The sequence below is a fragment of the Patella vulgata genome, chromosome 7 (assembly GCF_932274485.2).
Source record: "Patella vulgata chromosome 7, xgPatVulg1.2, whole genome shotgun sequence".
Taxonomy (NCBI): domain Eukaryota; kingdom Metazoa; phylum Mollusca; class Gastropoda; family Patellidae; genus Patella; species Patella vulgata.
In genome coordinates, this window is record NC_065885.2 from 50385125 (window position 1) to 50397166 (window position 12042).

The following is a 12042-nucleotide window of genomic DNA, read 5'->3' on the forward strand; positions in this document are numbered from 1 at the left end:
CATCTAAGATAGGTTGTCAAACAACGAAGCATTCGCCCACAGCAGCTAAGTCGCTGTTGCATATTTTTTCTTTTGTCAGTAATGGGAACATTTAGAACACATGAAAATATGATTACGAGTAATAACCCATGAAGTAATTATCAGAAATAATTAGAATCTGTTTCGATTGTTTGTCTTATGACCTTAAACAATTTATATTAACTTTAGCCTCTAGAGCATCCACAAGATTTTTCAAACTAATCAAGGGCCATAACTCTGACCTGACAGTAATTATCGAAAATTGTTGAAAATCAATAGGATTCTTCATCTCATGACCTTAAACAGTGCATATAAATTTAAAGTCAATCAGATATTAACTTTAGCTTCTAGAGCATCCACAAGATTTTTCAAAGTGATCAAGGGCCATAACTCTGGCAGTAATTATTGGAAATCACTGCAAATGAATATGCTTTTTCGTCTAATGACCTTAAACACTGTGTATAAATTTAAAGTCAATCAGATATTAAATTTAGCCTCTGGACGCGGGGATGACCGAGACGACAATATACAACCACATTTCAGTGTGGCTGTATAAAAAGTTATAGTTACTAATTATAATTCCATTCTTGTTATTTATTTTTCTGACAAAAAACACTATAAAGATGTCTGGGTTTGTAATGGTACCAATATTGAAATTAGAATATTTATAATACTAGGCCCTCTAATTGCTACCAGTGAAAAGAACATACCACCCATTTCTTTATCCACTCATTTGTCTTTTCTTCAAGAACATTGAGATAACCACGACGTGACACAACAGGACTTGGTCTGATTTCTTCAATATCAACAAACATGGAGGTATCTATATCAGGTCGGGCAGTTTTTAATGGTAGGGAGAGTTTACGATCTCCTGTATCTGGTGTAGGGGGTGATGTAATACTGTCATATGACTTGGATTGTCCAATAGGTTGAGAACTCACAGACCTGTAAAAAAATACACACAATATATGTCATATTAAAATTGTTTTTGGTTCAGATTTCATAGCTCCATGGTAATATAAATTTAAACCAGCGGCTGCCAGGCAGGATACGCCCACATTTTTGAGAGATGGATAGAGAACAAGCTAACAAGAAAGTGATTTTTCCTACAATCAAGGGCCATAATTCAGGAAATTACAATTCGATATGCGCAATATACCATATTTTTACGCTATTTGAGAACGAACGGCAGCCATTTTGTCTGTCAATTTTAGGGTCCTTAGGGTGTAACGGTGATATAATAATAAGTTTTTTTAAATCGGATAAAAATTATGACCTCTATAGGGTCCACAAGCTAAAAACTCGATTTTTCATACAATCAGGGGCCATAATTCAGGAAGTTACGGTCCGATATGCGTGAATATCGAAAGGATCCGAGATCTTTGGGTTATAAACTTACATTTCAAGTTTCACCAAAATGGGATAAAAATTGTGACCTCTATGGGGTCCACAACCTTGATATACCATATTCTTACGCTATTTGAGAACGAACGGCGGCCAATTTGTCTGCCAATTTTGGGCGGATTTTCACGAAATTCGAACTCAGTCGTCGTTAGGGTGTAACGGTGATATAATAAGACGTTTTTTTTAAATTGTATAAAAATTATGACCATAATTCAGGAAGTTACAGTCCGATATGCGCGAATATCGAAAGAAACTGAGATCTATGGGTTATAAACTTACATTTCAAGTTTCAAAAAAATCGGATAAAAATTGTGACCTCTATAGGGTCCACAAGCTAAAAACGTGATTTTTCGTACAATCATGGGCCATAATCCATGAAGTTTCGATCCGATACATGCCAATATTGAAAGCAGCCGAGATCTTTTGGGGATTAACCTATATTTCAAGTTTCGTCAAAATCGGATAAGAATTGTGACCTGTAGAGAGTCCACAAACAATTGTGGACGGACGGACGTCCGGACGGACAGGGGCGACGGCATAATACGTCCACATGAAAATGTGGGCGTATAAAAATGCATGGTAAATAATATTAGTGTACAAAATGCATGGTAATATAAGTGTTTGAAATGCATAGTAACGTAAGTGTATAAACTACATAGTAACAGTATAAAAACAGTAACATACAAGCCCAGGATTGTACAGCACTGTACAGCACATTGGAAGCTTATGGCTGCCCCGCGGATCCATTCACTTGATCTGATAATTATTTTTTGCAATGTCTATATTCTGTCTTGTCTGCAAGTTTATCTTGTAGATTTTGTTAGCGTGTAGTGTAGTCCTCCTGCACTTACTATTATAGTAGAGTTTTAGTCCTTCATACTGCCGAGTATTCTCATTGTTGGGCTTTGCTCCTGTTTGCTCCCTCTACACTTTATTATTTAAAAGTTTTCTGAGATTCTATCTGGATTATCGCCCTTATTGCTAAAATTGTTTGACACTCTAACAAATTAAAATACTACATTATGACACTTACATGGCGAGTCGGGAATCATTCATCATATCACTGCCAGTACTGAGAACACTTTCATCAGAATTACATGTTGATGTACTATACATAGATTCATCCAGATAAAACTGAAGTACATAAAGAAAATAAAAGAAATGGACCAACAATAGATAAATTTTAACTTGACCAACATATATCAGGTTTACAACAAAAGTTGAGTTACAGTAGGGTAGACCCTACGCAATATTCAAAACTATGACAGCAAGTAATTTAATTGTATTAAATTGAATGTAAAGAAATACACTTTAATGGAGTAGGTCTACTGTCAAATACATCATTACAGATAAATAATTCTTACGTTTGATAATTTATTTGATCTTCTACCCTGCAGTATTAAACGCACGCATTTAGCAGCCAGTTCTTTGTCTTTATCACCTTCTGTTCTTAACTCATATACAACATTTAGATTCTTTTCCTGAAAATGCCAAAACAAATAGTATAAGTCAATGTCTTTAGTAATATTTATTTTTTTGAATACGTTAATTTCTTTCATAATTCCATGCCACACTCTCTAATTTATTGAACTTGATGCCTCCTTACCTTAATATCAATATCTTTAGGATTTTCATCGTGTTTTTCATCTCCATTGTAACGTTGTTTCTGACAGGAAGCTTGGTTCATTATAATATCATGATTTAGTTGTTTCAGTTCGGTTATTTTATTTTGTTCAGCTAGTTTTTCACGTAACAGTATAACATGACGAGATTTTTCTACCTGATGAAAAAACAAAACCAGAATATATTCAGTAAATGCTCATAAAATAACATACTCTTACATTCATCTTCTGTACAAGACTTGCTTTTCACAGAAACAATTTTTCAATTTTCTAAATTATGGCTGATTTCCTAGCTGTCTTTTTCTATTTCTTCTAAGTTTTTTTTCAGTACACATTCATTTTTGATGAACAGTATCAGCTATTCAAAGAAAATAAATGACTTGTTACTAGATCAAATATTTGAAATCAAATAGTTTTTCAAGGCTATCAGAACATATTTTTTTACTATTCGTTATTCTCTTTTTTGTCCACTATGACATGCACCAAAATCAAATATTTCAACAGCACTTGAATAAAGATTAACACCGAATATTAAGACACTATTAAATATTTACATACCATTTCTAAACGTGTGAGTTTTTCTAACTCCCACTGATGATCTACTAGTAATGAGTCGCCTCTTGGTCTCCAACCATTCAGATTTTCTTCACCTCGTACATAAGTAGATGACGTATCTAATACACGTCTTTGTCGTCTCTGGACACCTGGAATATACAGAAATAGTATGGTTATTGAACAATATAGTAAAACAACAATTACAGAATTCACTTTAACAATCTTTCAGCCTATTTAAAATTTTGTGTTTTCATTACATTTCAGTATATAAATATTAAACAGACATCAAGAGAGATTAGTCCAAATATTATACAAATCAATCAACCCTGAGTTGTGACTATATGATGTTTGTAAACACTGGAAAGATTTTTGATTTGTATTTGTTGATATTGATAACAAGATATTATCTAGGCAAAATTGTTTCACAATAAACCAAATAACACCTTTTATTCAGTATATTTACTTAATATAAATAATGAATTTTTTATTGGCATCTGTTTAATTGAAGAACACTTACCGGGGCTACCAGAATCGGAGCATTTTCTAAGGAGTAATTCATAGATTCCAGAAATTTTATTAGCTTCATGGTTCTTTAATACTCCAAACAAACTCTTTAAAGCTCTGAAAACAATGAATAAACATATGCATTGTTAATTATATGATTCGTTCAAGAAAGCCAATAAACTGCGTTTTATTACTGTATAAACTTTAACACAAACAGGATTTTCTGAAAAAAAAAAAAATCCCTTATTACCTGGGTGCTGATATTTTTGTATCTCTGGAATGAATGACCATACATAAATCTTTAGTTATACAAGCTGGTTGATCTCCATTCTCTACCTGGAATCATAAAATACACTGATCACTTTTAACTTCAGTGAAATACTGGATTATATTGTTCTTCAAATGAACGTGCAAATAAAACCATGTAAGGCACAATATTCTAGTTTAAAAGGTAAATGTATACTTTCAGATAAGCACAATAGAAATTAGACCTACTGAAAGCATATTGGTTAAAATATTATTCAGATACTAAAACCCTAATGCAAATTATGACCAGCTAAAGTTTCTAGAGCTCAAGACTCCATCTTTTTTTAAAAAGATAATTGAAATGAAATGTAATGGGGTTTAATGTCCTACTGTTCTGGGTTTTTTTTTAAGATAGTTATTGTATAAACAATATTTAATTTTTAACCACAGACATCAAGTTCAAGATGGGATTGTTAAATCTAAATAAGGAAAATGAGTATTAGTCATCTGTGGTGCATTGCTGTTTTAGGTATTTGAAAATTACAAATAAAATTTGATGGCATTAAAAAAAATTAGATTTTATGGATCTAATTGAAAAGAGCTAAATAAATGTATACGCTAAGTTTATACTTGAAAACTTAACCGTGAATAAAATGTACAATACTAACCCCTATATATGCTGAAAGTGTTAAAAAGACTTGTTCACCACTTTGTGTAACACGATTAAGTAGAGGAGAGTTATGGAGAGAGCTATCCCAAGCTGCCTCAAACTGGAAAAATACTCTGAAATCATAAAAATTAAAACAAATATATGCCCACCAGCATAATTTTGAAAGGTGGCTAGTGGCTTTCAAATTTCCATGGTCAGGGTAAATAATGAGCATTAAATTGAATTTCAATAGGTTTCCTCATAATGAGTAGCCAAACAATCCCAAGCAAATTTGAAAAACTAAAGTGTTTATTAGATTCTGATAGCAGGGATAGTAACCCTTTGAAAATATATTACAAATTTTAACTGTTTTACTATGATTTTTATTACATAACTTTTGACACTGAATCGTTTTACTTACCTTTTATCGTTGGAATAATGAAGGAAATGAGCTGGAAACAGACTAAGAGACAAAACACTGTTATCACTATCATAATCTCGAAACTCTGGACCTGTTCTAATCCGACCTACCAGAGAAATAACATTAATATTTATATAATGAAAAACAATAAAAATATCTAACAATTTTCAAATATTTTTGCATTATTTTTTGGATACTTTCGTCCAGTTCTAAATAGTTATTTGATTATTATGAATGTCTATTTAACATAGAAAATGTGTTCAAGTTATCTGAATGAGTGAAATAATGTTACAAGAATTGGAATTTTAACCAATGAAGTAGAGCAACATGTAATACTTGTCTAGTTTAACTAAATGCATATAACTGACAGAGAGGTTGAAATCTGGTTGATTTAATGCTCCTATATGGTGAACTACCCATGCTTGCCAATGTGTCCTGTATGCTTAACGCTGAGACAGGTGACATTGAACGGTTATAGCAATTGTCTTTAAGTGTATTTATTTAACTTACCAAGAACTAGTTCTTGTATTTCCTTCCACTGTATTTCAAGATTATTTTCATGTACAATGGTTATACGAATACGTCTCTGAATACCTTGATGTAACATAAACACACCTCTACATGCTAACTCATCACTATGATCTACAACAACTGGTACATAACTACAATAAATCAAATATCATCTTTAATTACTGACATTACATTAGAGTCTAACATTATCTTTATCAAGTTTGTGTTCAACTGACCTGATTTCATCCCTCGTTTAGCCAATGAAAACATGCTTTTCCTATGGCAACAATTCATTTAACCAATCACAGTGGATGAAATCAGACTTTAAAGAGAACAGATGACTGGCTAAGAAGTAGTCAGATATTTCTGTAGAGTTCACCCAAAAATATCCAAATAAAGATCTAATTTGAAAGTATTTCTTTTTTACACAGAGGAAAAGGCAGCCCAGCATCATTGCCTTGGTAATCAAAATGTTTCCAAAATCAAATTTACATGTCAGTCAGTTATGTGAGGAACTTTGGGTTTCGCAAATAAATTTTGCTTGTTTCTGAGTGACATAGATCAAAAATAAATTTAAGAATAAATGAATAATACATACTCTCCACTGGGGGCCAATTCACAAATTTCAAACCAAACCAAGACATCATATCTAGCGTGTATCGGACTGCAACTAAAGAAATAATCAACAAACAGTTTTAAATATTACAAGAAATAAAATCGAACGGATTGGGGTTTATAATAGTCTTGTCAATACAGTACTTGTCATTTTGAGACTAGCATATGGTAAATCTAATATCTATGATTATATGTGCAATGGGAGAATTTTGCCCGACAGTGACGTTTATGCCAACTTTACTTCAAATTTCAACCGTCAAGGGTTCATTTTTTTCTGAGAATGAAATATTGTTTATAAAAACAAAATTGTGTACACAGTTGAACCTCGATTTTTTGTACCATACAAATGATATTTTTATATTTTTTTTATATCTTCTAAAAACAAAAAAAAATAAATCTGATGAACAAACATTTTAATGGTCCTTCCAAACAATGAATCCATTCAGAAATCAGGAACACGTGTAAAAGTACTAACCTGGGAGTAAAAATAATACCATATTTAGGTGAAGGAACTGGTTGAGAAACTGGCAGTGCTGATGGAAAACTCTGTGATTGAATCGGACGATGTCTAAAAATAATTTTTTTTTCAGTATTTGAAGACAAACAAAAAATACATCACATAATATTGGTAATTACAAAAATAAATCTCAATTAATTCCAATTCAACTCATTTATGATATTTCCTGGTTGGTATACAATAAAGATAACTATCAAACTTACGGTATTGTGTCTTTAGCCTGATCATGTAAAGGATGTTGTTGATAATGACCAAATACTTCAAAAACTAGAGGTTGGCTTTTAATATAGTCAATAAATGACTTTGTTACCGAAACTGTGAACTGAAGAAAATAAACATAGCTTGTCGAAATTAATTTCACTCATAACAAATTAATGGATTTTATTCATCAAACCCTTGTACTTTAGCTCTACTTTATAAAAATCCTGCAAGAATGCTGTCCTCTATCAAATTTACAGGACTTCTGTACTGAATCGTGTTTACAGGACTTCAGTAGTTTTAATTTAACCATATAGAGCTTTGTCCTTCCTCATGTTCACTTGCTTCAATCATAAAAATGCCTAGTGTCATATATGGCTCCTATTACTTGCTCGCTATTCTACTTTTACAAAGTAGATTAATACTAATCAGGTAAATGTGGTCTGAAGCCTTCTTAAAAGAATTATGGTATATAGAGTTGTTCTCCTTGTTAATAAAAGGCCTTAGTCCTAGAGCATGCTGGGATTGGGTGAACTTCAAGATGGATGCTTGTTTTGATGGACTGTTATACACAGAACCAATCCAGGACAATCCTAGGATAAAACACCCCAACACAACACTAGAATGGTACCAGTAACTCTGCCATTTGTGCTCTTAACATAAAACAGGGTTTATCTTCATATCCTAATGAACAATCCCACTAAGTTTTAAATATTTCATCAACAATTTTGTTCTGTAGCATGTTCACAAAATAATGCTGACAGGGTACTTTCTGATGACCCAATGAACAATCACAGTAAATATGAAGATGTCACGATTTGTGATTGAAAAATATTTTGATACCATCCCTAATATATCAAGAACTCTGCCCAGTAAAGTGTTCACTGGAATTTGTGGATGATTGTCATATCGACAGACGATGGTGATGACTGTATAATAATAACCATCCATCAAAGTTGTATATGATCAATTCAATAAAACTTACATTTTGTACATGATAAAAACCAAGGGAAGGGCCTTTTCCTGTGTTACGTAAAGGTTCTGTTGAAAAAGCTTCATCGTGACGATGAAGGAAGCTAAAAAATGTATAAAATTATAACAGTTATTATTAATATCTTAAAGTTCTAGTTGATATGCAGTTACAAAACCAACAGTAACTAATTTACATCTTAATGCATTTATTTAAAAAACAGAAATCAAAAGTTTACTAAAATTTTAAAGAAAAGATAGAATATATCATCCTTGATAACAAAATAACTTACTTAAATTGACAGAATATATCAGCATATTCTGGTGATATTCCTGTAGCTTGTAACACTGTCACTCTAAATGTTAACTGGGAACCTAACTTCAGATGTTCAGGTATATTCTTCTCATCAATTTCAGGATAGAAATCTGTGTTTTTCATATTTTTATCATCTTCAGTATTTCTGCCTTCTGAAATAACAATAACAATACACAATTGAAGATGTTGAGAAAAACAGTCTGAAAACAGTTACTTCCCAGTGAATAGCTAAAATTCTCAAATCTTATAATAACCAGTTTAGAAAAACATCTCAAAATGCTTAAAATAATTTGTTTAAAATTTAATGGTTTAGCTATCTCTACATACCTGTGTTTATTTCGGGTGTGTCTGTTTCACCTTCAACTATTCTTATTTCATCAGTGGAGCATTTGGTATCTGTCTGACAAATGATTGGCATATTTATACCATTAGTCTTCTGTATAAAAAGTGTGGAAATGAATATATGCAAATTTCTAACTTATTGCCAACTTCACAGAAACACTATAGATTGAATTTGTAAAGAGGTCCGTCCACTTTGCACAGCTATGTGTTGGATTTATTCAATTATGAACACTCAAATCTTAATCGATCAGATGTCATACTTAATGGCTGCACAACACCATGCAAAAATACGGAATATAACCAAGATTAATGTCTTGTCAACACAATCTTTTGGCCATTTTGAGATCTATATATTGCAACTTTTACATGTGCAATGCTAAGGGTTCTTTTACGAGCACAGCAATGTGTACACACTTTCCATGACAATCTTGCAGGCTCACGGTTCTCATTGGCTCACATGACCAACTTACCTTCAGGGAATATTCTTCATCTGAGAATGTAATTTTAACATTGCTAGATTGTTTTACACTAGGTGGATAATCTAGTACTTCTTCTTTTTCAGCAGTTGTATCTATAAAATTAACAAAAACATTCTCTAACACTATATAAAATCTAACATCTGGTGAATAAATGGTTAAGAGACACTTCTTTGACCCTTTGAATTGATTGGATTTTATTTGTTAACTTGTTTTGTTAAATGACATTTTGTCTTTTATGTCTAGAAAAAGCCTTTATTGAGATATAGGTAACCAATTATTTCATAAACTAAGAATAAAACTAAAATTAAAGATACATTATGTAAGATTTTAAGAAAGAGCTGACAGCTCTCGCTAGAATAGCTGAAATATAAATAATGAAAAGGGAATATATTGAAAATTTCAGTCCAACTTAACTTCATTCTGAGCCAAGTATTGGCTGTTTGAAGAAAAGTGTATACTTGATTGTCATTTTTATTGTTGTTACGATAATAAACAAAGTTTAGATGATCCATTTTATAATCAAATCATCAACTGGTGACTATCTTTAAATCCATTGCAAATCACAACCATCCAAAATAAATGAAATGAGGTTTAATGTCCTACTGTTTTGCTCCAACAGGGCTAATGAAGACAGGCATACGCCATACAGTGTGCTATGAGATAAATTTTGCCCGGACAGTGGCACTACGGCCTACTATTATGTTGAATTCTAACTGCCAAGGGATCTTTTATGTGTACGCCAACGTGTACACAGGACCTCTATTTTTCGTCCCATCAGAAAAACTATGTTGTTTCTTGCCAGGCCTTCTGTCCTGCTCCACTGACAAGGGGGAACCACGCCAGAAAATCTGGATGAACTTTCTCGCCCAATACAGGGATCGAGCACCTCCAGGTTAGCGAGTTAACATCTTACCCGCCTAGCCATCATGGCTCCAAAATCATCCAATGTTCTATAGAGTTGATTGGCATATGAATAAATGTCTACTTAATGATTTATATAACTGAGGACAAAAGGAAGATCTACAATAGGCAGATTTAGCCCTTACATAATGCATCTGTAAAAAATGCTCCAAAAACTTTCAAACCAATTATTCAATCTAATTGAATAGTGCTTGCCCCATCATAAATTGAAATAACATGTAAGATAAACCCAATATATACTTTATTTTAACTACTTGCGGCTAAAGAAATTAATGATCTTTATATTTTCATATTAATTAAAAGCATACCTGTAATGGCCTGTACAGCAACACGTAGATAACCCTTTACTTCACCCTTTTCACTGACAATATTGACTCTATGTATCAATGGTACCGGATAGAACAGATTACTCAAATATACAAAAGCCCTGAAATATATTTCACACATTTATATTAAAATGTTTAGGACAGAGGTTAAAGTTAAAAAATAATATTACTTCTGAATCACTGGCAGACCACCCAGACAGTATTTACCCAAGGGACAGTTTCTTGAAGCATATGTAAAGTACAATCTTCAATTTATGTTATTTTAAGGTCTGACTTTGATTATGTATTAGATAATTTTAATACTGTTTTATGAGAAAAAAATCTTGAACAATTTACATTTTATTAAAAAAGAAAATGTCAAAAATAAAATCTTACTGGATATAACTCCAGCACAATATTATAGGGTATTCATGACACTGGTAAACTTCCGTTTTAGCAACATAGTAACAATAAATTACTAGATGATCATGTCAACTACTTTATAATACTATACAATTTATTTATCTTAATTTCGAATTACCTGCCAACTAATCTGAACCAAGGGAATCTATCATAAAATGGATCTCCACCAGACATACTGTCTAACTGTGGTGGTGAAGTTGGTGACAAATCTCCATCATTAGGATACATTTCTCTCATTAGTTCTAATCGTTTCCTGAAATTATTAATATTTCATTCTTTACTTACTTATTTATTATTTACTGGCTTTTTCTATACATTAATACAACGATACAACAAATAAAATATCTACAAGCAAACACAAAATAAGTAAAAACAAATACAAAAAATTTCAATCTTTTCACTCTACAATGTGAGAAGGTGTTAGAAATGTCAATAAAAGTCCATCATATAAATTGGCGCACAAAAGTTGGATGTTAAACCCCCTGTTAAACCCCATTTCATTCTCAAGGTTATCAAAAGGAGAAAAAAAGTGCAAGAATTTCTTGTTGTAATAATAATAATATTAAATACACAACATCAAGTAACTCTCAACTGCATGAATAATAAAGAACCAAAGAATCAGATAATGTGATAAATCTAGATACCAACAATATCACAATTAGATGGTCATGCTGGAGTATGATGTAACTTTTGAAGGGCACAATGTTGTTACCTTTGAATGACACAATGTTGTAACCTTTAAATGATATTGTGTTGTAACCTTTGAATGGCACAGTGTTGTAACCTTAGAAGGATGCAATGTTGAAACCATTGAATGATACTATGTTGTAACCTTTGAAAGATACAATGTTGTAACCTTTGAAAGATACAATGTTGTAACCTTTGAAAGACACAATATTGTAACCTTTGAATGGCACTACATTGTAACCTTTGAATGACACAATGTTGTAATCTTTGAATTACACTATGGTTTGCAACCTTTGAATGACACTATGTTTTGCAACCTTTGAATGACACTATGTTGAAAG

General features: G+C 32.1%; 1 protein-coding gene across 3 annotated transcripts in view; it reads right to left on the reverse strand.

Annotated features, from left to right (window-relative positions):
* The window catches only part of LOC126826643 (kinesin-like protein unc-104), a 43748-nt gene that overhangs the window by 5280 nt on the left and 26426 nt on the right, over positions 1-12042 (reverse strand). For 2 of the 3 annotated variants that reach the window (XM_050555602.1, XM_050555600.1), the window contains 19 exons: positions 11133-11267; positions 10595-10713; positions 9357-9457; positions 8872-8980; positions 8522-8696; positions 8245-8335; positions 7265-7383; positions 7020-7112; positions 6528-6599; positions 5930-6081; positions 5420-5525; positions 5018-5132; positions 4354-4439; positions 4117-4220; positions 3603-3748; positions 3029-3202; positions 2787-2903; positions 2456-2556; positions 729-963 (listed from right to left, as the gene is read on the reverse strand). In XM_050555602.1, coding sequence (XP_050411559.1) covers positions 729-963; positions 2456-2556; positions 2787-2903; positions 3029-3202; positions 3603-3748; positions 4117-4220; positions 4354-4439; positions 5018-5132; positions 5420-5525; positions 5930-6081; positions 6528-6599; positions 7020-7112; positions 7265-7383; positions 8245-8335; positions 8522-8696; positions 8872-8980; positions 9357-9457; positions 10595-10713; positions 11133-11267 — 2350 coding nt within the window. The remainder of the gene's footprint in view (positions 1-728; positions 964-2455; positions 2557-2786; positions 2904-3028; positions 3203-3602; positions 3749-4116; positions 4221-4353; positions 4440-5017; positions 5133-5419; positions 5526-5929; positions 6082-6527; positions 6600-7019; positions 7113-7264; positions 7384-8244; positions 8336-8521; positions 8697-8871; positions 8981-9356; positions 9458-10594; positions 10714-11132; positions 11268-12042) is intronic. The other variant, XM_050555601.1, reaches the window with a different exon arrangement.